The sequence below is a fragment of the Vanessa cardui genome, chromosome 6 (assembly GCF_905220365.1).
Source record: "Vanessa cardui chromosome 6, ilVanCard2.1, whole genome shotgun sequence".
NCBI lineage: Eukaryota > Metazoa > Arthropoda > Insecta > Lepidoptera > Nymphalidae > Vanessa > Vanessa cardui.
Window position 1 is genome coordinate 7693321 of NC_061128.1, and position 24775 is coordinate 7718095.

At 30.3% G+C, this 24775-nt stretch overlaps 4 protein-coding genes across 4 annotated transcripts; 2 read left to right on the forward strand and 2 right to left on the reverse strand.

Moving 5' to 3' along the window:
- The first annotated feature begins 649 nt into the window (after positions 1-649).
- On the forward strand, positions 650-7270 carry LOC124530359 (endocuticle structural glycoprotein ABD-4-like). Its single transcript, XM_047104506.1, has 4 exons — positions 650-805; positions 5847-5971; positions 6182-6356; positions 6848-7270. Exons 1-4 carry the CDS (start codon positions 797-799, stop codon positions 6944-6946), a joined length of 408 nt encoding a protein of 135 aa, XP_046960462.1. The 5' UTR covers positions 650-796; the 3' UTR covers positions 6947-7270.
- A 2531-nt stretch (positions 7271-9801) lies between these two features.
- Positions 9802-12404, reverse strand: LOC124530737. The gene is made up of 3 exons (XM_047104998.1): positions 11651-12404; positions 10918-11020; positions 9802-10136 (listed from the first exon to the last, which is right to left on the reverse strand). Exons 1-3 carry the CDS (start codon positions 12265-12267, stop codon positions 9957-9959), a joined length of 900 nt encoding a protein of 299 aa, XP_046960954.1. The 5' UTR covers positions 12268-12404; the 3' UTR covers positions 9802-9956.
- A 767-nt stretch (positions 12405-13171) lies between these two features.
- On the forward strand, positions 13172-15598 carry LOC124530375 (cell wall protein IFF6-like). Its single transcript, XM_047104527.1, has 3 exons — positions 13172-13365; positions 14400-14576; positions 14719-15598. The coding sequence occupies exons 1-3, from the start codon at positions 13214-13216 to the stop codon at positions 15323-15325; spliced, it is 936 nt and encodes a 311-aa protein (XP_046960483.1). The 5' UTR covers positions 13172-13213; the 3' UTR covers positions 15326-15598.
- Positions 15599-18854: 3256 nt separating this feature from the next.
- On the reverse strand, positions 18855-23281 carry LOC124530466 (uncharacterized protein K02A2.6-like). Its single transcript, XM_047104639.1, has 3 exons — positions 23250-23281; positions 20746-22944; positions 18855-19941 (listed from the first exon to the last, which is right to left on the reverse strand). Exons 1-3 carry the CDS (start codon positions 23279-23281, stop codon positions 18855-18857), a joined length of 3318 nt encoding a protein of 1105 aa, XP_046960595.1.
- Positions 23282-24775: the final 1494 nt, after the last annotated feature.

Consider the following 24775-nt stretch of genomic DNA (forward strand, 5'->3'; position numbering starts at 1 on the left):
GTGTCTTTTCTATAAATGCATATAAATTATCATGTATTTAAGTTTCAGAACGTTATTCTTTCATTTATCTATATCTTTTAACTATTTGTAGAAGATATGTGTAATAAAATTAATACAATACGATTGGTTTTTTCTTCCTTATAGTTCCAAAGTCAAAGTTTATTTATGCAGGTTGTGTTTTGTTTATGAATACACAGGCAATACAGCAAACTTTAAATGAACTAGACAGACAGATCTAATCAAAAGAAATACCATAATAACATAGATTTACAATATTTTGATTTTATCAAATTATGTTCCTTTGTCACGATATTTGTTTCTGTAAGTTCTAACTTTTATATTTTTTATTTAGTTAATTAGTATCAATAGGTATACCTACTCGAATATGAGAAATACGAGTCATATATACCGTGTGGTAATTTAATGGTGTAGTTTTAAAAGTTATGTTAATGTTATTGCATTTCAAAAGAATAATAAACTATCTTAATTAAGTCGCTGTTTCACCAATATCTACTACAAGTTCAATTAAATGGAAACGCGATTCTTTCCTGAAAATAAAAGTGCATGGATAATAAAGTTAAAAAATAAATAGAAATAAGTAAGTTTCAAATACGGCCCTGTGTTTTGCAGTCGTTGCAGGCTCCCCCTGCTTGTATGCAATGGCTAGACAAACCTGCGTCTCTATAAAAGGGACAGGTGATTAGAGGCTAAGTACAATCCGGCGCACACGCCGACATCACCGCATAGGATATAATCTTGCGCATCCTTAACATTTTAACTGGAAACATCACACACGATGAAAATGGTAAGTGAATTTGGATATTTTTTTACAGTAGTCTATTAAATCGAGAATATTTAAATATCCTCCAATACACAAAGTTATATGTAACAATACAAGTTCAATTGTTATATGGGCTATAAGGGTCTATCTCAGTATACTCAGTATACATTATTAGGATACTTTTGTTATATAAAAGAATCCTAATAGTGTATATAAAAGTATCCTAATAATTATATTGATATCTTTTTTATATTATGAGATGACGGTAGTTAGTAGTAGTTTTAAATATTTGTTCAAAACGCTTAAAAAGTAGATATAAGAATGCACTAATTGAGCTTCGATTATGGTATAGCTATGTATGTATTCGCATCCATATGCAAATTTTATAAGGATTTTGAATTAATCAAAGGGTGTTAATTATCGGTTTTAATTGCCATCGTAGCCGTGACATTCTATTTGCTTAATTAATAGCCACTGTTTATATTTATAAATCAATAAAAAACAAAGCTTTTAAGGATTTCGTTTCATAAATAGGTCTGGTAGATTTACATGCGTTATTTACATTTCATACTTTAAGACAAAAAGGTATATGTTATGTTAGTTCAATACTTATTGATTTCTAAAATAGCGTTAATTTTTCCAATAAGTAAATATCGATTTACCGTTTAAATTAATTATATTTAATATTTAAAATCTTTATAAATGTTTTCTCAAAATATTCTCATAACACATAAATATTTTCAAATGACTTTAACATGTCATTGTTTCATTTAAATTAAATAACAATAGAGTCATATTTAAATATAATATTTTGTATATTGTATAGTGATGTAATTTATTATGCATACTTATTTAAATATTTTCATAAAATTTGCATATTTTTATCATATGCATATTTTCTTAAGATGAGCAGGGCAAGCGGTTTGTCGCACGGCTTTCGCAATCCCCGCTGCATTTATTGCATCCGACCTTTGCTAATAGCATTGTTTACCTATTTCAACCAAAGTGGTAGGACCATATTTTAATATAAATATATTATTATCGTATCTACGTAAAATACAAAATTATTGCATAATCATTGAAAAGTTATAAGGTTAGGTAATTTCTCATTTTAATAAAAACATAATAAAACGTATTATTACGTGTTTATTTTTTTTGTTATTGCATTAGAATAAATGAAAGTGTAAACATTCATAATGCCAAGGGAGTACGAAGATGTTCGGTATAACAGATAGACTTATCGTTTAAGAGCGATCGTCTCTTAGTAAAGTACGATAGACAGAGGTAGAGTCCTTTTCTGATTAGGGCTAGACAAATAAGATCCTATTTTGTTACTGATTTACACTTTACTCTGAATATAAATTATTGTAAAATTATCAAATTAGGTTTTATTATTGAAATCAGTTTAAATTCGTCTCTGCTTTTCAAGTGGCGTGCGAGCGCTTAATTAGACGCACACCTTTTGTTTTACCACGTAGGACATTGTGTTTTCGAGGTAACACTCAAATTCTGTGTCATGTTCCCACAACCCAACACTTGCAAAATGTTTGTTATTATGTCGCTGCATGCATACGACTTCTGCTTACGACCACACATAAAACTATTTATAATATTTGTTTATTTTAGTGCAGGTCTCGGTGAAAATAGCACCTAAATATGAACATAGTACGATTATGTAATACATAATTCTGACATATTTTATATAAAGTCAAGACGAATCGTTAGAATTATACTTATTGTTTGTAACTGTTATTTGGTAGTTGAATTTAGTGATTTATATAAAAATTCAAGTATCAATAACACATTTCTATTAGCATTCTGGTTCTTCGTGACATTTTCATTAAAATCAAATTTTGTCATTAATTCTTAACGTCAAAAGATTTTAACAGATTTCAACATACATTAAAAGCGGATGTATTCAAAATAAACATTTGAGATGTTTACTGATACATAATCAAAATGAGAATATAAAAATTATAAAATTTAACGCTTGTTATCTTATAACATTAAGCCGATAAGGTGTTTAAGTTAATGAGGTAATAAGATCATAGATAAAAGATTTGTCATAAATGTAAATAAAAACGCAATTAAAAATATAAGATCTTAACTCTATTAAAATAAAAAAGAACATTAATTCCGGATAAGAATCTTAGTATATGTGCTGTTCTAGAGGTTTACCTACAATATTTTATATTACTGATAATGCAATATATTTTATAAATATTATTAAAAAAGTGTCGATTTGATCGGTAAATCAAAGCAATTGGTAAATTGTATAAAATAAAATTTTGTGTAAATTGTATCATTTAACTAGTTTAATAATTTTACAATGGTGTTACCATTGTAAAATTATTAAACTATATTTTTAACATTTATTAAAACAATAAATTTTCTTTGAATACAGGATTTAAATATAGAAACAAATAAATACATACTTAAATACGTTTACAGAGAACGGGTATCCAAGATGGCAAAGTGGTTAGAAAACGCAAAGTTTAAAAAAATATTTAGCCTTCAAATCCCGACAGCATTAAATATTCATATACTGTATTTTAAATAACTGTTAAAGTTTTAAAAAGTTAATTCTTAACAGAGCGCAATGAATAGCCTTGTGAGAAACGCTGTATGTGTCGGAAAATATTCTCAAGTATCCCTCCAACTGCATTGAAGAAGCATGGTTGTTTCTGCTCTTATTAAAGTCAAAATAATAATGTAGAGTCAATAATGTTCTTTATTTTTTTTCATATTTATAAAAACCATCTTTACTTCTAATGGTAACCTAACTTGGGTATATTTCCCTGGATGTTTGAGATACAGGAATTTAAATAAAATTCTTATTTAAGTTAAAATATTTTTATTATTTTATTTTAAATATCAATAACACATGCATTTATTTAATTGTATTACATAAAAGATGTCACAAAAACGTATCCTTATGAACTTTTCCCTGAAAATGAAGATAAAACCATGAAATTCAGAATAAAATGTAAAACTATAATTAAGCCTTTCAAGCTTTTGTAAAATTATTTTTTCTTATATCGTTAAAATATGTAATTGAGTAATAAATTACATAATTACAACATTGTGCTAATTTAGTAAACATATTTAAGTTGCTAACTTTATAACAATTGACAATCCAAGATACATTTGAAAAATATCAAGATCATAATAAATTATTAACATCTCAATTTAATCCGTCATATTAAATCAATCAATCAAAATCTACTTTATTCAAGTAGGCTTTTACAAGCACTTTTGAATCGTCATTTTACAATTAAGTGAAGCTACCACCAGGTCAGAAAGTCGATTCTACCGAGAAGAACCGGCAAGAAACTTACTAGTTACTCTTTTTTAACGAATACGTATTGTCTAAAATATCAATTATTTCTGAATCCAAAAGAGTATTTTACAGTAATGCTCTATTGTAAAGCAAGCAAGGGATTCATTTTAGGATACTTTGTAATAAATTCTTACAAAACTTAATATAAATAACAAATGGAATACATTATTGCAATAAAACAAGATGCAATTATTTAAATGTATGGATGAATAAATAAAATTCTTTTTCAATAATAAATCGATGAACTAGTAGAATTCCAATATGAATAAGAAGGAACATAGTTATTGATTTATAAGCTACACAATTACTGGATTATACAACGATGTACATGTTTATATTTTAACCATAGAAATATATGCTTTACATTACGGCTAATCGAAATACCTTAGTTCTGATAATTACTTAAATATCTATTCATATATACTTTTATCAAAAAATAATTCACTTTCAGCTTTAAATACGCATAAATTTGTGTATAATTATTAATAACTGTAATTTTCTTCATCATGTATAAACATATAATTGGTATCATTATATTATGTTTATATTTAAGTCACTAAACTGTTTTTCATTACAAAAATCGGATTATGAAAAAAAACTGTGTTATTACAGGAATATTAATTTAAAGCGGCGGAAAATTCGAAGCTCAATTATTATATCCTAAAATTGTCTTCGATACGTAGTTTTTTCATTTAGGCTTGAATCGTAACTAATTTATTAGTAAAGATAGTATGTAAAAAATGCTTTTATTTTTTTGTTGTTTTCAGCTAATAGCTTACTAAAGGATGTGAAGAAGCAAAGTGTATCTGAAATTAAGCTATTTAAAAATATACTATTTTGTCAAATCATTTCATCATTGTCTGAATCACTGTACCCGTTGAATTGTGGCGGCGATTAGTCTACTAGGCATTTTAATAAAGGTTCAGCGTAATGTGAAATATTAAGAAAATATTAAGTCAAAGGAAACGCATGTATCATTCCTTGCAAAAACTATTGTGTTTATATACAGATAAAGAATATTTTAACTTAAATAAAAATAAAGCTAAATAAGAAAAGGTTTCAACGTTTCTAGTTTTGCTCATTTGTTTATTGAAATCATAGGGGTTCGCGAAATATAATTATATAACTTACAACTTAGGCTTAGACTATTTACTTCAATTATCAAGTTAAGGTAGCAGAAAAAAGTTTACTTAAAAAAATGCTGGCTGTCTTTTTCGGATCTAAAAATACAGTTCTGTATTTTGCAAACGGGCGAGCAGCATAGGCATAGTTTCACAATTTCGATATAGAACAAGAAAAAATAATTAGCTATTTTAATATAAGTTTTGATAAGTAATCATTTTATTTGTGATTTTGAAATACGATTATGTATAATTCAGACATTTGTATTAAAAACCTTAACAAGACATTGACGCCTGTAAGTAAATTTTAGCAATTTGTTTGATCAATAAAATTAGCAATATAAATAATGCAGGCTAATTTAAAAAGATATCAGACTTTCCACATAACTATTGTACTTGAATATATTTTTAAGAACACTTAAAATAATATTAAATTAATCTATCGTATAATTTTAGAGTTACTAAAACTATTTTCACAACTACAAATTACTTGAATATTTTTTCATTTATTTATCTATGTGTGTAATTTATACGTGATGATTTTATTATGTAATAATAATACTTATTGAATGTTACTAAAAATATTTTATTTGTTTATTTTCAGAAGATTCTGTTAATTCTCGCCTTCGTAGCTATAGCAGCCTCAGCGCCGCAGAAGCCTGCGGATCAGGTGATTGCTATACTGAAGCAAGAATTCGACCAACAGGCAGACGGATCATATGTTTACAGGTATATTTAATATTACGAATATAAAACAGTATTATAATTAGGTCTAATATTTCATATTTTTGAATGTTTGCTTGTTAGCTAAAGATTATATTAAAAACTCTTATAATAACTAACTCAAGTAAAAGAGAAGCAAAAATATTTCGCATAAATTACAGATGATTGATAATTCATTGTATAATTGTAACAAAAGAAAATGCATCTTATTTCTAGCTATGAAACAGAAAATGGTATTAAGGCGGATGAAACTGGAAGCTTGAAAAAGGCAACTGGGCCTGACAGCAGTGATGTGATAATTGCTCAAGGTTCATTCAGCTACACCGCACCTGACGGCACCGTTATCAACCTCAGCTATGTAGCTGACGATGAGAATGGCTTCAGACCTGAAGTAAGTAGAATACTTATTACCTCAACCTAGGAGACTAGACAATTTGTTTTTTATTCTTGCAAAGATGACGAGTAAGTAACATTTTCTGTCATATTTAAAAATAAATCATTATTAAGAATAATATTTTTTCATATTTTAAAAAAGTACTTTTTGAATTATAAACTTAAACTATTTCGAATTAAAATCTCGTATATATGAGTAATACATATTATGTATTACTTATATTATAAATAGCAATAATGAGTATAAGTGGTAGATATTATGACATTCAAACAGTAATTGACGTAATTGAAATTCAGTAACAACCGAGGCGGAGGAATTAGTGACACTTTGTAAAGCACAAAAAATAATAATTATAGATTGGTTATATTTAACAAGAACATCAAATTATACTTCTTAAATATTTGTAAAGCATCAGGTGTATTTAAACTTCTTTGTTTACACATGTTCCTGCATAAAGCCACAGAATCATGATTTAATTTTATTTTCAGGGCGCACATTTGCCTACTCCCCCGCCAATACCACCAGCAATTCAGAAGGCTCTGGACTACATAGCATCTCTGCCACCTCCACCACCATCCAGAAACTAAGATGCGACATTTGCAACGATCCTCCGATGACCTCATGCGCTCCATAAGATGATCAACGACGACCTACGCTTGTACCAATTTGAAAACACGCTTGTATATTAGGAATTTATTGTACATAACTCAATGTTTCAAAATATTGTTCATAATAGCCTGTTTACAGAATGGTACTCGATATTTCTTATACTCAAAGCAATTAAAAACATATAAAAATGAATGCTCAATAATTGAACTGTGATAGTTAAGATTTGCAAGGAAAGATCATATGTACGCTATTTATTTATTAAATAAACGCAAAATCAGTGCCAAAGATGCATTGCGGATAAATGTGTTCTGTTTTATCATTATTTAATACGTGACGGTGAATATATATTATACAGAGAGATGATGTAAACAGTTTAACATTGGTGGTGTCAAATTGGATGTCACAGAGATGCTAATTGCGGAGGTCAATTCCAATAAAGTTTATAATAGAACGAAAAAAACACCTAAAAGAGCTGTTCATTTTAAAACATAAACGAATCAATAAAAAATTTCCAGGATTTAACACATACAATGACGATCGCTTCTTTAGATTGACCTCGACACACTAAATAACATCTTACGCTTTACCCATAAACATGATTATAAGTTTACAAAACAGATAATGCATATTTATACATTGCTCCATACATAGTGACTAGCCCAACGACATCTGATCCTTCAAGTAAGAGTAAGACAGTGTTATTTTCGTCTCTTTCCTCCAATAGTATATTTTATCTTATTTAACACATTGAATGCTGAAAAATTTAAGACCCTTTTCTGAGGATTTACGTGGTAGTCTTAACTTTAAATCAAAAACTTGATATATAATAATAGTTAACCAAGCTAAGGGGGTCAAATAAACGTTTTACATCGCCCTATACGTTACGATATTAGAAATTGATTTCTATCTCTACATTAAATACGAGAAAATACGAGAATCGAGTATATGTATGTAAACACAACCATACTTAATAATAATTGTAAACCAATGCCTTGTGCAGATTTTGTACTTATAAAATTATTTTCGATTTAAAAAATAATGAAATAAACAGTCATGACAATTGTTTTGATAAATAACTGTAAATTTATGTAGTAGTCTTGATAATACTCCTTCTGTTTTTCCGGATAGATTTTCAGTCATTAAATCGGTTTCATATTTTCATATTTATACGAATATTTTACATAACTATTAAACTAAAATGTATTTAGGTCATTGCTTAACAAAAAGATGAAAGTATTCATCATTTTTCCAAGAACTCAAACGCAAGTGCAAGTGGTGGAAAGCAAAAGCGGCACTGAACATGCAAACTTCGTATAAAATTTCTTTCACATTGTTGGTAAGGTTACGCGATTTAAGTTGCTGTACGACGCAAATATTGCATTTTGTATGTAACCTCCTTTGAAGTGTTTTGGATGAGGCGATTTAATCGACGACTAAACCTTCAGTGTGAATGAGGTTCATTATTATAGGCATTCCGTGTATAACCTGTTCGTTAAAGTGAGCGCTTATACAAGGTCACTGATGAGCACGCTAAACGGATATTGACTTTAAGATGAACAAAATGTTTGCGTGTTATCTTAATTTATTCGCCTAATAATTATTATTTAATATAGATTAATAAGGAGGAGAAGTAGGAGGAAATTAACCCACTGGGCTTGGCTACTGGGCAAAGGTCACCTTTAATGTTAAGGAGAAATGATTCTACTTATCTACATAATATAAGGTACTGAAGGCAGGAACTGAACTGAATATCATCGATACGAATTATTAACACAAATTATGCGAGTAAGCTATGTTCGTTTATGAGTTGCGGGTTCTTCCCAATTTCAGATCGACTTTTAAAATCAGAATGTAAAACCTGTAATACAGTTACATTTTCCTGTATATTTTTATAATTGTAAAATGCAACATACATAAAAATTATTAGGGACACTTAAGTCTCTTGTTTTAAAAGAAGTAGAACCACCTGCATTGCCCCTGTGAATTAGTGTTGGTTAAATAAAAATATAATATATTATTATTAAGGGTTAGATAAATTCATACGTGATTCAATGAAACTTATAATAATAATAAGTTTTGCTTAAAAAAAATATAAGTAAAAACTTCTCTTTGAGAACCAATGATGCGTACCCGGGCTCGAACTTACGATCGTCAGTTAAGACTATACCGAAACAGCTCAAGGAGGTTATTATTTGTATAAAATAAATCAAACACTTAACTAAACAAATTGTCACCAACAATAGAAACGGGGTAGAGAAGAATGAATTGATTATCACTTCTTTAATTTAATATTGATTTGCATTAAAACATGAATAGTGTTTATTTAATACTTGTAAGCAAACAACTTGAACTAGCAAAGACGAACTTTTGACACCTTAACTGTGAAAAAACGCAGTATCTGTTGAATTTACATAATCATATTGATAAAAGATCTTTTTGCTTCCAGACAGCAAATAACTATCAATTTAAATAATGGTCTCTATTCAAAACAAAGATTTATATAACTTTGTAAATTACATAGCAAATATATGTATTTACAATTCTAATAAAACTTGATTAAATTATTCATGCGATATTTATGTATATACTTAATTTATAAATACAATATGTTCCTTATTATAGAAACATAGGTAAATGACTTTTACCACAAAGTATCACTAAAATTCCGTGAATACAATTTGGTAATAAGGAAATGTTTTAATATATAACAAATATTTTTATTAATATAATAATTAACTTTTACAAAAATGTACAAAAAAGTTTTAATACTTTTTAAACTTAAACTATTGGCAAAATATTTTCATATTAAACAAGCATAATATTATGGTACATTTTGAAGCCAAATAAAAAAACAAAATTGACAGTTAAGTAACAATTACGTCATTAACTATGATTGTTGTTAAAGGGGGATTAAAAAGTGCTGTATCTTCTTCTTTAAAGAAATAGAGAAATTTGTCTTTATTTAAACATCCACTATATATATAACACTTAATTGGATTTTTTTGTTGCTTCAGTGACGGGCTCTGGGGTTGTCTTCGTGGCAAGGTGCTTGAGAGCTCTAGCGATTGCTGGTGGGATTGGAGGTGGTGTTGGTAAATGGGCACCGTGGGGGCGATATCCATTCTCATCTGCCGTGTATGATAAACTGAAGTCATTTCCTTCATTGTCCTGTAATATTTAAATCATAACCATCAGACTGGTGAGTAGTATATTATATTTATTGGTATACTATATATGAATCATCTACTATTTAATCAGGTTTCAAAGACGAAACAAGGACGAAATATCGATTAGATCTATATTTTTGTTCATGTAACGAGTTGAGGCGAGTGAGGATACCTACTTTATGCATAAGGAAGAACAAGACGACATCACATGAATATAAAAATAAAAAATAATATCAGACATGTTTATCATACACATGAATAGTATTAACTTTATTTTGAATTTAATTGTAAAACAAAACATGTACTTAACATATTAAAATTCAAATCAAGAAACGCAAAGATTAACTCAATTTTATAGTTCAAGGCCACACGTGACTACTTCTAACCTTTAATTTCAAATATCTCACCGAGATTCATATGTTATGCCTTGCAATTGAAATACTCTTCAACTAGATTACTCATTGTTATATAAATATACAAAACACTAAGTTTTGAGTATTTAAATTCGTATACAAAAATACAAAAACATTATTTTATTTAGGTATCGTTGCTGTTCCAAACAGTTTCATCCGCATCGAATGTTATTGTCTAGACCATGTGGGTCATAGCGTGGTGTCTCAATAAATGGGTTATCAAACTCAAAAAGGTCTTTTCGATAGATCCTGAGATTACCTCGTTTAAACAAATAAATCCTTCGGCTTTATATGCCAGTATCAGTATTACGTATTTAGTTTAAGAAATTAATCTATAATAATTCATATAATTTAATTTAAACATCTTACTGTGTAAAAAACGCTTCCTACTACAGCTTCACCAGTTTTGTCATCGTTGTAAGACTTCAATTCACCTTCGCTCGAAACTTTCGTACCATCAGCACCTTCAAAACTATAATGATAAAAATCATGAATAGAAAAATGACATCTGTGAAAAATATATCACACTTTTTTGCTGACTATATTGCAAAGCAATAAAAATTATGGTAACCCAAACGGAATTTTGTCCACAGGAGATCTCTCTCTCTCGAATCTCAAAGAAATTTGGCCAATTACACAGAATATACCGTGATGCAATATATGCGCGTTTGCAAACAAACGCACTCTTTCACTTTAATGAAAAATCGCTTCTTTTAATGGACCTGAGGTCAAAATTCCGGGACACAGGATGATAGCCTTAAAGCAACTATTGGTAGGGTACGGTCCCACTAATTTCAAGGGTATACTCGCTTGATATTCAGTCGGCAAGTTGCAATACTTTTTGTTGTAAATGGTATTTTTCATTAAAATCCTTAAAGGATCAACTATATTAAAAAAAAAAAAAAAAACTTTATAATATTTAAAAATTTGTGTCCGCCCTGAAACTATATTCTATCATAATATGACTGATATAGCCATCATCTGATATAGCCATCATCATCACCAGTGTCTTAAAACGGACATAAATCAGATTAAAAACTAAGCATTTATTATATCTGGATTAAAACCTACTTGAATTTAAAAAAAATTCTTAAGATCTTACCTATAATGAAAGTTACCGTTATGTGCATACACATAGTTTGACTCTTCCACGATTTTTACCCAAGGTTCTTTTTGTCTAATTTTTTTAACAACTGGATTGTCTTCCGGTGGCCTTTTAGTGAACATTTTTGGTACAACTGTCTTAGGGCTTGGTGAAGTAACTAGAACCTTTTCAGTCGAACTTTCTTTATTTCCAACTGTTGTCAAATAAACGTATTCTGTTACTTTTACTTCTTCTTTTCTTTCTTTGTAAATCGGATTAGGCCTTCTTGTTTGCTTCCTTCTCTTGATTTTATTAGGTTGTTGATTATTATTAGAGTTCAAGCTCTCAGTTTCTGGACCGTAAACAACGGTAACAGGTATTTCGGAATTTGAATTCAAGGTTTTTAAAGCGCTGGGATCTTCATTCTTCTCATATTCTAGTGATTTCACTTGTCGAACTTTTCGGCCTTCAAATTTGTTTGCATCCGGTACATCTTTATACGATTCTAATAAGGGTGGGTGATTGTAATTGTAACTCTTTATAAAAAAACGTTGCTGGCTTACGTCATCGTCAAATTCACTGCTTGTCACAGAGTATGTAAGTACTAAAATGAAAAACGTCTTTGTAATTAGCATTTTGAATAATTATTTGTTTATTTATTACACTACAACGTATCAGTAACACGTTTGGAATCGCAATGAAGATGAGTCAGTCTGTAATCAAAACTAATTCTACTCAATAATATTTTGTGGATACTCCAACCACTAGTCAAACAAGAATAATAACGCTATACAGATACTTATGCATTATAAAGTATGTTATAATCATGACATCAACTTTAATATACAGTTAAAGTGCGGAAGTTTTAAAATTTGGATATAATGTATGAAATGGATATATTATATTGAATAATTTAACTATTCTGCCGACTATTTTATGATATGGTGTGTCAAATCGTGACCTCTCAGAGAAAACTTTATAAAAACATATGATTCATTTCAATTCATATTAAATACATCCATGTTATATTTTAAACGAAACGAAAATCAAATAACGTGTTGCTTTATTTTCATTCAATGATAAAAATGAATTATACAATATACATACACGTTACAAAATATGTAACACAATATTTATTAACATTATTAAATTGAAAAACTCAATTGTATCGTCATGATTTTTAAGTACTAATTAAATAAAAATATTAATTATATGTATATTCATATTAAAAATATTTATAACAGTTTTAAAAGCAGTTTAAACGTACAGATTCTAATACATTATAAAATAATAGGCATTTGAAAACAGATGTACCATGAAATGAGATACCTACTAAACCTTACGAGTAGTTTAATTCTGTCCGATCGTCACCCTTCATGTCACATTATTGACACCTCGACAATTGTGCAATTTTTCGAAGAACAACTCAGACAACGGCTAAGGTTGAAGTATTTAGCGTACGCTAAGGCTCCACCGGAAGGCGGGGGGAGGATAGTGTAAATAGATGAATCTTACATATAAGTGGTTATGAAGTCTGGAGTATCATTCATTAGTGATTTTTGGGAGTGATAAGAAATAATCATGTGTTCTAAATATATTCTTGTTGCAAGCTTTGTTTTCGCTTGCGTATTTGCTAGACCGAGCGACAGTCCTCCTGAAAAAGAGCAACCAACGGTGATACCCATACTCTCCCAATCTGACGAATTAGAGTCCAACGGAACTTATAAATTCAGGTACATTTTGTTAGTTTTATTAATTAATTGTGATTTGCGTTAATTGGAATTATTTTTTGGGTCGGGATAGCCGATTCGGTAGAACGAAAGCTACTTAAAGGATAATTACATTTTCGAGCCCAGAAACACCATTGAATTTCCATGAATTTAATTTATCTCTTGCTCTTTCCTAAATAAAACTATAGTGGAGAAATTTACATGTTCCTTTGCATTCGTATCCACCAACCTCTATGTATCTACGTAGCATGATGAAATTAACTCTAAAACTATTTCTTTGATGGAGAAGAAGCTGTAGCATTAGCATTTACAGCTAGTTTTCATTAATTATTTTGCGTTATTAAAATAGTCTCTGTTAAAATAAAAAGACTTGTACCAATATTGAAGAGCTCAAATATAAATAGGTTAAGTTGTAAAACTAGACGAACTATGGGCACTAGTGTGTCTACATCGTTTGTGCCTTTAGTTACATTGTAGTACAGTACAGTAACAGCCTGTAAATTTACCACTAAGCTAAGGCCTCCTCTCCCACTAAGGAGAGGGATTGGAACATATTCCTCTACGCTGTTCCAATGCGGGTTAGTCGAATGCACATGCGGCAGGATTCCAATGAAATTAGACACGTGTAGGTTATTTCCTCACGATGTTTTCCTTCACCGCCTAGCATGAAATGAATTATAAACACAATTAAGCACATATATATCGTGGTGCTTCCCTGGGTTTGAACCCTCAATCATCGGGTAAGATGCAGGCTTTAAAACCATTGGGCCATCTCAGCTCATTTAGTTACATTGACTTAATAAAATTCCGAACGGAACACAAAGTTGCTGTTTGGTGATATATTAAGTGATAAGTGCACAAAGCCCTTTGACTAAACCTTAAGGAACGCGTTGTATCTAATTTACGACTAGACATTACTTTTAAAATAACCTAATAAGCATTAAAAAATATAAGCCTATAGTTTATTTACTATGGGGTGCATTTATTTTGATATTATTATTATGTTTTTTTTATATACACATACTGAATATTTTTAGTTATGAGACTGGTAATGGAATCAAACGTGAAGAGATTGCATATGAAAAAATACTACCCAAAGGTCGGGATGCCAGCAGTAAGGAGAAAGGTGAAGATGACGATGAAAGTGATGAAATTCATGTACAACAAGGCTCATATTCATACACCGCTCCAGATGGAACTGTAATTACCGTAAGGTTAGTAGAAATAAATGTACACTATGAAACATATTTAAAAGTATTATGATTTGTTTTACTTTTATTTTTATCATTTATCATGTAAAAGTACATTATCTTTTCATTAATACCATAAATAATATATAACATTTATTCAAAACAGGTATATTGCGGATGAAAATGGATTCCAGCCAATAGGCGATCATCTGCCCAGATCACCAGTACCATCACCAGCTTTATCGAATTCGGCTGAAAAATCAGGTCGCGCCTTAAAATCTGCTGATAGCGCGGACTCCGCATCTACTGCAGTAGAAGCTAAAATAGCAAAACCTGCTGTTAAAAAACCCACTGAAACTGTCATGGTGGCAGATGATTTGCTTAAAACAGTACCAATTACTAAAGACTCTAAAACATCTTCAAGTGATGCTGAAAAATCTGAAACGAAATCCGAAGGCAGTAACCCAGAACCCGCTAACATAAATGTGAGTACTGAAGTAGCTTCAACAGAAGCATCTGCTCAGTCATCAACTGAAGCTCCCGCTTCGGTAGAACAGACCTCTACTTCTGCACCAGAACAATCCGCTGAAGTTACTGAAACATCGTCTTCTACTTCAGCTCCTGAGCAATCAAGTTCATCTGAAGCCGTCGGACAATCAACTACTACAGAAGCTGCTAGTCAGTCTCCTGCAGAAGAAGTTCAAAACTCAACCACAAACGCCGCTTCACCTGCTCCGGTTGAAGGATCAGACACTACAACCGTCTCGGCTTAAACAATCGCTCGAAAATATGACCATATTGGACAATGTAATAATCATTTAAATCATAAGGCTTACAAAAATATATACGCATATTATGATAACTTTTACGGGTTAATAATAAATAAGTTTGTGATTAAAAAAAATATGAATACTGAAAATGTGACAAAAGATTAAATAAATGTGATTAAATATTATAATGGTTCCCTTGTGAAATAACTAAGTCTTAGATAAGTTAAAATATGTTTAATGTTTCATATAAATAAAATAATTTATGACAGAATTTTATTTCAATGAATATTATTCACAACGACTATAATTGAATATACCCGGTACATAAATTCAATTTTAAACACATTAAAACTCAAACGTTAAGTTAAGGTTAAAAAAAAATCTTAATATACTTATAGTTAAATCCAAACCTTGCTGTAATATTTTAAGTTTGTGTTTATTTTTTTACTGTACTATTCTGAGGTAAACAACGTTTTATTGTTACAAGAAAGCAGTACAAATCAAACCGCGCAAGTTAATTATTGCGTGTAACCATAACATAAAACAGCAGAAATATTATATAAAAACCGTATATGCAATTCAATTATGTTCTCTATTACCGAGCTATCTGTTAACATCGAATAATAACAAATAATAATTAACATCAAGAAGTGTTGTTAGTTTTTAACAAACAAACTTTCGTATTATCGTAAGCGTCGTTTCAGTTTGGTGACCGAAATAGTCAATAAACAGATTTTTATTTAATTAAAAAAAAATGTATTATACCCTTTTTGTCTGCTGAAATCAGCAATTCTCTTGCGGGATAATAATTATGCATAATTAAAAAATAAATAAAGGAAGTTGCCGAGTAAAAGGTTATGCAATTATTGAATTCATAGATATTAGCACATCTTTGGAATGCAAGAATCGTCTTCTAAAATTACAATCAATTAAAAAAAACATATTAGCATGAAATACCTCCTTAAGTCTTTTCCGAACCGATGTTAGTTTTTAGAGTCAAGATGGCCCAGTGGTTAGAACGCGTGCATCTTAACCGATGATTGCGGGTTCAAACCCAGGCAAGCACAGCTGTTTCATGTGCTTAATTTGTCTATATAATTCATCTCGTGCTCAGCGGTGAAGGAAAACATGCATGTGCAAATTTCATAGAAATTCAGCCACATGTGTATTCCACCAACCCGCATTAGAACAGCGTGGTGGAATATGTTCCAAACCTTCTCCTCAAAGGGAGGGGAGGCCTTTAGCCCAGCAGTGGGAATTTACAGGCTGTTGTTGTTAGTTTTTACTTTTCATACGTAAAATAAGCGTTCGTAAATAAACCATCTTTATAACATATTTAATTGACCTACATTTTTAAAAGCAGATGATTGAAATTGACTAACATCACTAAGTGAGTTCTATTAAAACATGTTTAAATATTGCGTGTAATGAATTATTGGAAAGGTTACGTAACTGTAAGTAGTTTGCAAATATTGTTTTATATAAATATTTTATTGATTAATATTTATGAATTCATAAAATTCAACAAAAAACAATAGTCTGTATACATATATATGCATAGTATAGACAACATTCTTTAAAAATAAATTTAACATTTCGATAAATCTGCAACAGGTGGAGTGGACACAACGCACGACACTCTGACTGAGTGGCTCTCAGAGGCATTCCCTAGCGGCTACTATTTAGATTTAACGTTGTAATATTTCTGCGAAAATATCATGTCGCAACTAAACGAGAACGGGAGGTTAACGGATAACCCGATCTGCTGATTAAGACCGGGGAGGAGGAAACCACGTTATGCAGACCTTCTCGTCCCACCTCAATAAAAACAAAAATGCCCGTAAGAAATAGAGGTCCACATAGGCGGGCCAATCTTCAGGGTATCACGTATATTGATAGCATGCGAAAGCGATCCTGTGTAGATTGTCGAAAAGACAAAAAACACCTGTATATGCACGTCTATCTACTGCATGTTGGGGAAACAGAAAAAGGTGAAACGTGCAGCCAGGTTCTAAAAATAAAACTCTTAACCCGTGATTAGATTTTTGATCCTCGTCAATCTTTCTTGAAAAAATTAGAAAGACATAAAAAATAGCCTTCAGGAGTTGTAAATGCTATATTGTCACATCATACAAACATTAACATTATATTCTATCTTATGCAGGGTGATTATCATAATTGATGGAAACTGTAGCACCTGAAAGTGGATGTAACTAGCCCATAACCACATTGAATGGTACAATGGTTTACAATACTAATTGTTATGTTAACTTTAGCTCCTCCTTAACAATGTTTGAATAGCACAGAATAAATGCAAGTCATTTATCTGAGGCCGATATCAAAAAGAAAGCAGACGACTGTTTCGTGCTACGTATCTTGTAATATCTAGATCAAATATCAAGATCAGTTCGCATCTTTAAACGCATAGCAGTAAAATAGCTCTCGTTCCTCCGCTCACTTTATTGTGCAAGCACTAACGAACTTAAGCTGATGCACTGAAAAAACCTATTATGATACGATATACTATACAAATAACAAATGTTAACTCAAAGTTAGGTTTAATTTTTTTGTTAATGATCCATTGCATTTGGAACTACTATCAGTCAGCAAAATGTCGGACAATGCTATTCTATAACACACTTCGTATCTTATTTATGAAATGTCGTAAAGTCACGATGCAACTCTATGGGATGAGTGTATCATTTAGATATTATAATAGTCAACGTCAAATCATATTTGTACATTTTACGACTGGGTGAGTTTCAAATTTGATCTTATTTCACTATATTATTCCGCAGATATTAAGTTGTAATAAACACTTTTTCGAGGTCGAAATGAATCTTGTCTATTTTTTATATTGTTTTATTTTAATAGTAGTTTCGAAATATAAAAATAAAACAATACAATACGCGGAGAATAATTATAATACAACTTATAATCTCCGCCTCTGATGTTAGCATTCATAGGGTTTGTATTATGATTAATCTAATAGTTCTTATTGACATTTGACATGAAAGCTAGTAAGACTCATATTAGAAACGTGTTGAGTGACCATCTATAAATATATAGTTTATTTGAATGACAGACAAATGTCAAAGTGCGTCCGATTCCTTTTTGATTCGTAACCGTATGACTAAATGACATTCAGTGGATGCATTTCAATTCATCTTTTAATGGCTCAGTCGAAGGTTAACTTTCACATACCTAATCCTTATTAGAAACAAGGCCAGATGATTGACACTTTTGTTCTTAAACTTTAAGCATGTAAATGCTCAATGCAAATTAGTAGTGAAGTGTTAGATATTACCTTTTGACTTATGTACTACTAAAATATTTAATAGCCTTTTGAGGTACAAAAATGACATACTGCCACTAACGAGAGCTAGTAAAGTTGTACGTTAGAGTTAATATGAATAATATGTTTTTAGTAAATAAAATAATTATTCGTAATTTTATAACGCATTTTTATTCCATATATATATTTGTAATGACATAACAATTAAAACGTTGCTAAGGAACTAGATTCTATATTCTAAAGGATATGACAGCCTTCCGCCGCAATTTGACGTTCTATTAAAGGTGCCGAAAGCATTTGGTCGACATGTCGACGTATTATCTCGTTTTCATCTGTGACTATTTGATAATGTAATGTTCCTAGTCGCTTTTGAAATGTTCCAAAAATCCACTTTTTATTTTTACCGTATACTCGAACTTGTACTCTGTCCCCCTCTTTAAATTGTTTATTTAAAATTATGTTTTCTTTTAATTGTACTCTAGTATTCGTATCTCTTTCAAATATTGTATGTAAATATGTCCTTATATTTCTGCCAAACATGAGTTCGTATGGACTCCGCCCGCATACCCCCGGGGTTCGTCGCAAGCAACACTTGACTGTAATTATTTTATCTATTAAGGTTCCTCGTTCTTGTTCCATAGTTTTTAATCTTCTCTTTATTGTTTGAGCGAATCGTTCCGCTTGTCCATTAGTTGCTGAATGATAAGGAGCTGAAGTCCTATGTAACACTCTTTGCTCAGTAAGAAAGTTTTTGAATTCATTTGATGTAAATTGCCGGCCATTATCAGATACTAAAATGTTAGGAGCTCCAAAAGTTGAGAAAAGATCTTTTAATTTTTGTATGCGCCATGAACTTGTAATAGTTTTCGTAGGAATTATTTCAACCCATTTAGAATATAAGTCTACGATAACAAATAGGTAATGTCCATAAATTGGTCCAGCACAATCAATATGTATTCGCTGCCATGGTTCTGTAGATTCTTCCCAATGGTGTATTTCAACTTTTTTAGGTTCGTTCAATTGTAGTCTGCATGATCTACACGATTTAACTTTATTTTCTATATCTTTATCGATATTTCTCCAATAAACAAAACTTCGAGCCAACAATTTCATTTTAACTACACCAATATGTCCAGTATGTAACTCGTTTAACACAATATCTCTCAAACCTTTTGGAATAAATACTCGTGTACCTTTAAGTATGCAGCCATCTTGCATTGTTAGCTCATTATTATTGTAGCCAAAACTTCTTAGGTTTTTACCTGTTTGTAGTGCTTGTAATATCGGTTGTAATTCTTCGTCATTAATTGTTTCAGATTTAATTTTCTCTATGCTAATTTGTAATGTACTTATCTGTTGTAATTGATATATACTGTGTTGGTCTCTTTTACTGTCATTGCTCTGTTCGATGGGAAATCTAGATAAATAATCAGCATTTGAATGTCTTTCTGAACTTCTGTATTCGATTTCGTAATCAAACCCAGACAAGAAGTGAGCATATTGAAATAATCTCATAGTACTCATTGTAGGTAAGGTTTTATGTGGATGGAAAATTGTTGTGAGAGGTTTGTGATCTGTAACTAAAATAAATTTTCGACCGTAGCAGTAATGAAAAAATTTTTTTAAACCCCAGAATATAGCTGTAGCTTCCTTGTCAATCTGACTATAATTTCTTTCACTTGATGATAAGGTCCTTGATGCAAAAATAGGTCTCTCTGTTCCATCTGGTAGTCTATGTGACAAAACTGCACCCAAGCCCTTAGGTGATGCATCGGTAGCTAGCACTAACGGTTTATTCTTATCAAAATGAATCAAACATCTTTCGTTTATTATTTCTTCTTTTATTTTCTTAAAGGATTCTTCGCAAGAGCGTGACCAACAAAATGGAACTCCCTTCTTAAGTAGTTCATTTAATGGATTCAAATTTAGCTACTATTTCTAAATAGTAGCTAAATTTGGTATAAATTTATTGTAATAATTTGTCATGCCAATGAAAGTTCTCAACTCATTTACATTAGAAGGACGTTCTGTACTTGTAATTGCTTTTACTTTTTCTTTACTTTTATGTAACCCGTCCTTATCAATTATGTGTCCTAAATATGAAACACTTTGCTTAAAAAAATTGCATTTCTCTTTATTCACTCTGAGATTATTATCCTTCAGTCTTTGTAGTACTTGATGTAATCGTTGTAATAATTCTCCTTCTGAAGAACCTTGAATTATAATGTCGTCGAAAAAACATTTAACTCCTTCCAATCCTTGTAAAATTTTATCCATAGATTTTTGCCATAAATTTGGAGCAACTTTTACCCCAAACATTAATCTGTTTACTTTGTATATGCCTTTGTGTGTACTCAACGTTTGTAACAATGCACTCTCTTCATCCATTTCCATATTTAAATAAGCTTGACTAATATCTAGAGTACAAAAAATTTTACCTCCGTTCATCTCTGAAAATATGTCTTCTATTACTGGAATTGGGTATTTTTCATCTTCTATGACCTTATTTAATGTAATTTTGTAGTCCGCGCATAATCGAATACTACCGTTTGGTTTTACTATGGGAACAATAGGAGTACCCCATTCGCTATGATCTATTTTTGTTATTATCCCTTGTTCACAAAGTCTTTCTATTTCATTATCGATCTTTGATTTCAAGGCGTATGGAACTCTTCTAGGTTTGATGAAAATTGGTTGTACATTTGTTTTTATATTGAGATGGGCTTGGAAATTTGGTATTTTTCCAATATCCGATCTAAATACAGATGTAGAATATTCTTCTAATAACTGGTCTAACTTAAGGCTCTGATCAGTACAATCTATTGAATGTAAGTTAGCGATGTCTACTTGTAACTCTTTCATCCAACTTCTTCCGAAAATTGGATCAACATTCTTGTTAATAATGTATAATTTTCCATAAAATCTTTGATTATCATAGTAACAACGAACGTATGCTACTCCAATAGGTTTAATAATTTCTCCTGTATAAGTTTTAAATTTTATATCTGTTTTAAAAATTTTCCTATTTATTTGTAACTTTTTATAGTCGTTTAAGGATATCGAAGACAATGCAGCACCCGTATCAAATTCCATTTTTATGTTTCTATTTTCTATATTTACTGTTATCATATATTTATCCACAATTTCACCATTGATAATATTGATTTCGCCTAAGTCTTCATCCATTTTGTTATTTACCTGTTCCTCTATTTGATTGGCCTCATTTCTTCTTTTTAGACATACTTTAGCTAAGTGACCTTTTCTACCACATTTATAACAAGTATCATGTAATGAACGACACGTGTTAGCTCTATGTCCTATTCTTCCGCAACGGAAACAGGTTCCTTTTAAATCTTCAATTGTTAATGTATCTCTCTTACTCGTTTTGTTTAACGTTACGTTATTTCTGGAAGGTGTTATTTTGTTTACAATTCTGTTGTTTTCTTGACCTGGAATATTAGTCATGGCGGCATTATCTACCTTACCCATTTCTGTTGATGCCGCGATTTGTATTAGTTCTGAAAATTGTAATTTTTCTTTTTCTTGTAATATCTTAATACGTATATCTCCATCTTTTAATCCTCTTATAAATTGTAGTGATAGAAAATTTTCTGAAATATTCTTTTTGCAGTTTTGACAGTTAAATTCACAGTAAGATGAGAGTCTTTTTAATTCTGATGCGTAGATAGTTACCGTCTCGTTGTGTGATTGAAGACGTGAAATAAAATTGTGTTGCATCGCCCACACGCTCGGTTTTGGATCAATGTAATCTTGTAATATTTTAATAAGGTCTTCATAGCATTTATCGAGAGGATCTTCAGGTGAACATAAGTCACATACTTTTTCGTGTAACTCTGGAGAAAGTGTGGACAGTAATGTATAAACCTTCATTCTCGTATCGTTAATATTATTCATTAACAAATATACGGATAATCTCCTAGCAAAATTTTTAAAGGATTCTGTGTCTTGGTATGGTTGGAATGGTATTTTCGGTGCACATTCTTTGCGGGTATAACTTTTAACTGATCCTAAATTTTCAATATTTTCCAATCTATTTTCTATTTCATTATTATTATATCTACGAAAAAGTAACAGTTTCACTTTCAATTTTGTGTAAAGTTCTTCAAATTCGTACCTGTATTGTATTTCTTCTTCTAATTGATCTTCTTCCGTTTCAAGTTCAATTTCTCTTTGTGCATCGTGGAATCTTTGAAGGCTTTCTTGTAAAGTGTAAAGTCGTGAATCTATTTCTTCTTCCGTAATATTTTCTTGTAAATTTATGTAATTTTCTGTTCTTGTTAAATTACCCCGTAAGGAGGCTCTTAATCTTTTGTACGTTGTAATTAATACGTTGCTAAGGAACTAGATTCTATATTCTAAAGGATATGACAATGAAAATAGAATCTGTGACTGAAAATCTAAAATTAATCAAAGGAAAAAAAATCGGTGCATAGTAGCCGACACTTTTAAAATATTTAACAAATAGATCTCTACATTAAGGAAGGAAAATATATCACTTCTCAAACCTAATCTAAATAAATACATATATAGTTTTAAGCTGTTTGTAATAAGAAAAATAGTAAAAAAAATCAATAAGAAAAAAGCTGCGCTATTAGGAAGAACATTATTCACACGGTACTAGACAAAGACGGTTCTAGAGCCATTTCCTAGGTGCGATTAATGGAGCAAAACAACGTTGTACGCAGGCCATTAGATCGCCACGCGCAATGTCGGTAACCTTATGTTAGGTTACATAACCGGTTCATCTCTTACTACGGTGAACGCACCTATTGAACTATATTCTTATACGATTGAATATTGATGCAATACGGATAATTGATGTATCTTTCATGAAATTTATGCTATTTGTTTCGACTGTCTCTAAGATATATAAATTATAAATATGTAAATTTATTTTTTTAGTTATTTTGTTCTTGGAAATTGACAATTGAAAAGTAATTTTATTTGTATTTGTCTTTTTAACTGTATTCTTTTCCTATTATTTAAAACGTAGCTTCTGCTAACTTAATGCAGAAATATATTAACAAACTATCTAACTTGTATTTTTGTGTACCCACGCTTTCTATTTAAGACGATTACCGCATTTTTTAATTTAATTACATGCATTTTTTTGTTATTAAAATCTTGAAATAAATATAAAGAAAACCTAAATAGACGTTCATTGTTCTGTTACGAGTCAAATGCAGTTTCTCTCGATATTATCATTTGTTCTCAGAATTTAGTTGATATAATAATAAATTTTATAAAACCATCACGCGTACACTCGCTTAAAAGCACACGCATACTTATTAAACACACACGGAATCGAACTCTAGTAATAATAATAAAAAATTAAATCAACTTTTTTTACGATATATCCAAACGTCGAAAGTAAAATAACGGAAATGTAATATATATGTAAATGAAACAATTATAAATTTACTTGCAGTTACTCAAAACATATTACGTATTGTAATAATAGTGAGAATCACTAATTAATAGTTAATATATTTTAATGAATATATAGCTGAAGAGCATGAGTTTTATTAGGATTACTTACGCCTATTACCCTTACGTATAAGGTGATGAAACGATGTCACTGCCATATGACTCATCCGTTAGGATGTGCTATATTTTCATCTTAAATACTCATTGAGACTTTTATGTTTTGTTATTAATAAATGAAAGATTAATTTAGATAATCACAATTAAAATTACAATTATTCTTTATGGAAATAAATATGCATGATTCATCTTTCAACCTATCATGATCTTATTTTTGTTATTAGAACATCTTGCAAGAAAATTATGACAAATTGCTTAAAAACCGGTTATGGCATTTCGGACTTGCGCAATGAGTGATCACAGTTATAATGTGTTAATCTACTCCAAATATTAATCTATTCTTCATCAAACAGTCACTTGCGTAATAAATTGGAAATTTATTCTTTTTTGCAAAATAGTTAATACGACAACCCGAAACTGCTTGAAAATAAACTAAAACTTAGGCTTATTACAAAATGAACTTTATCTAAAACATTTTATTTAAATATCATTGTATATAGGTGGTTTAGTTGAAAAATATAAAGAACATTGTATTTTTTCTGAAATTCTAACTAAACTTTAGAAACTTTACCTATAGCACAAAAACCGTCAAT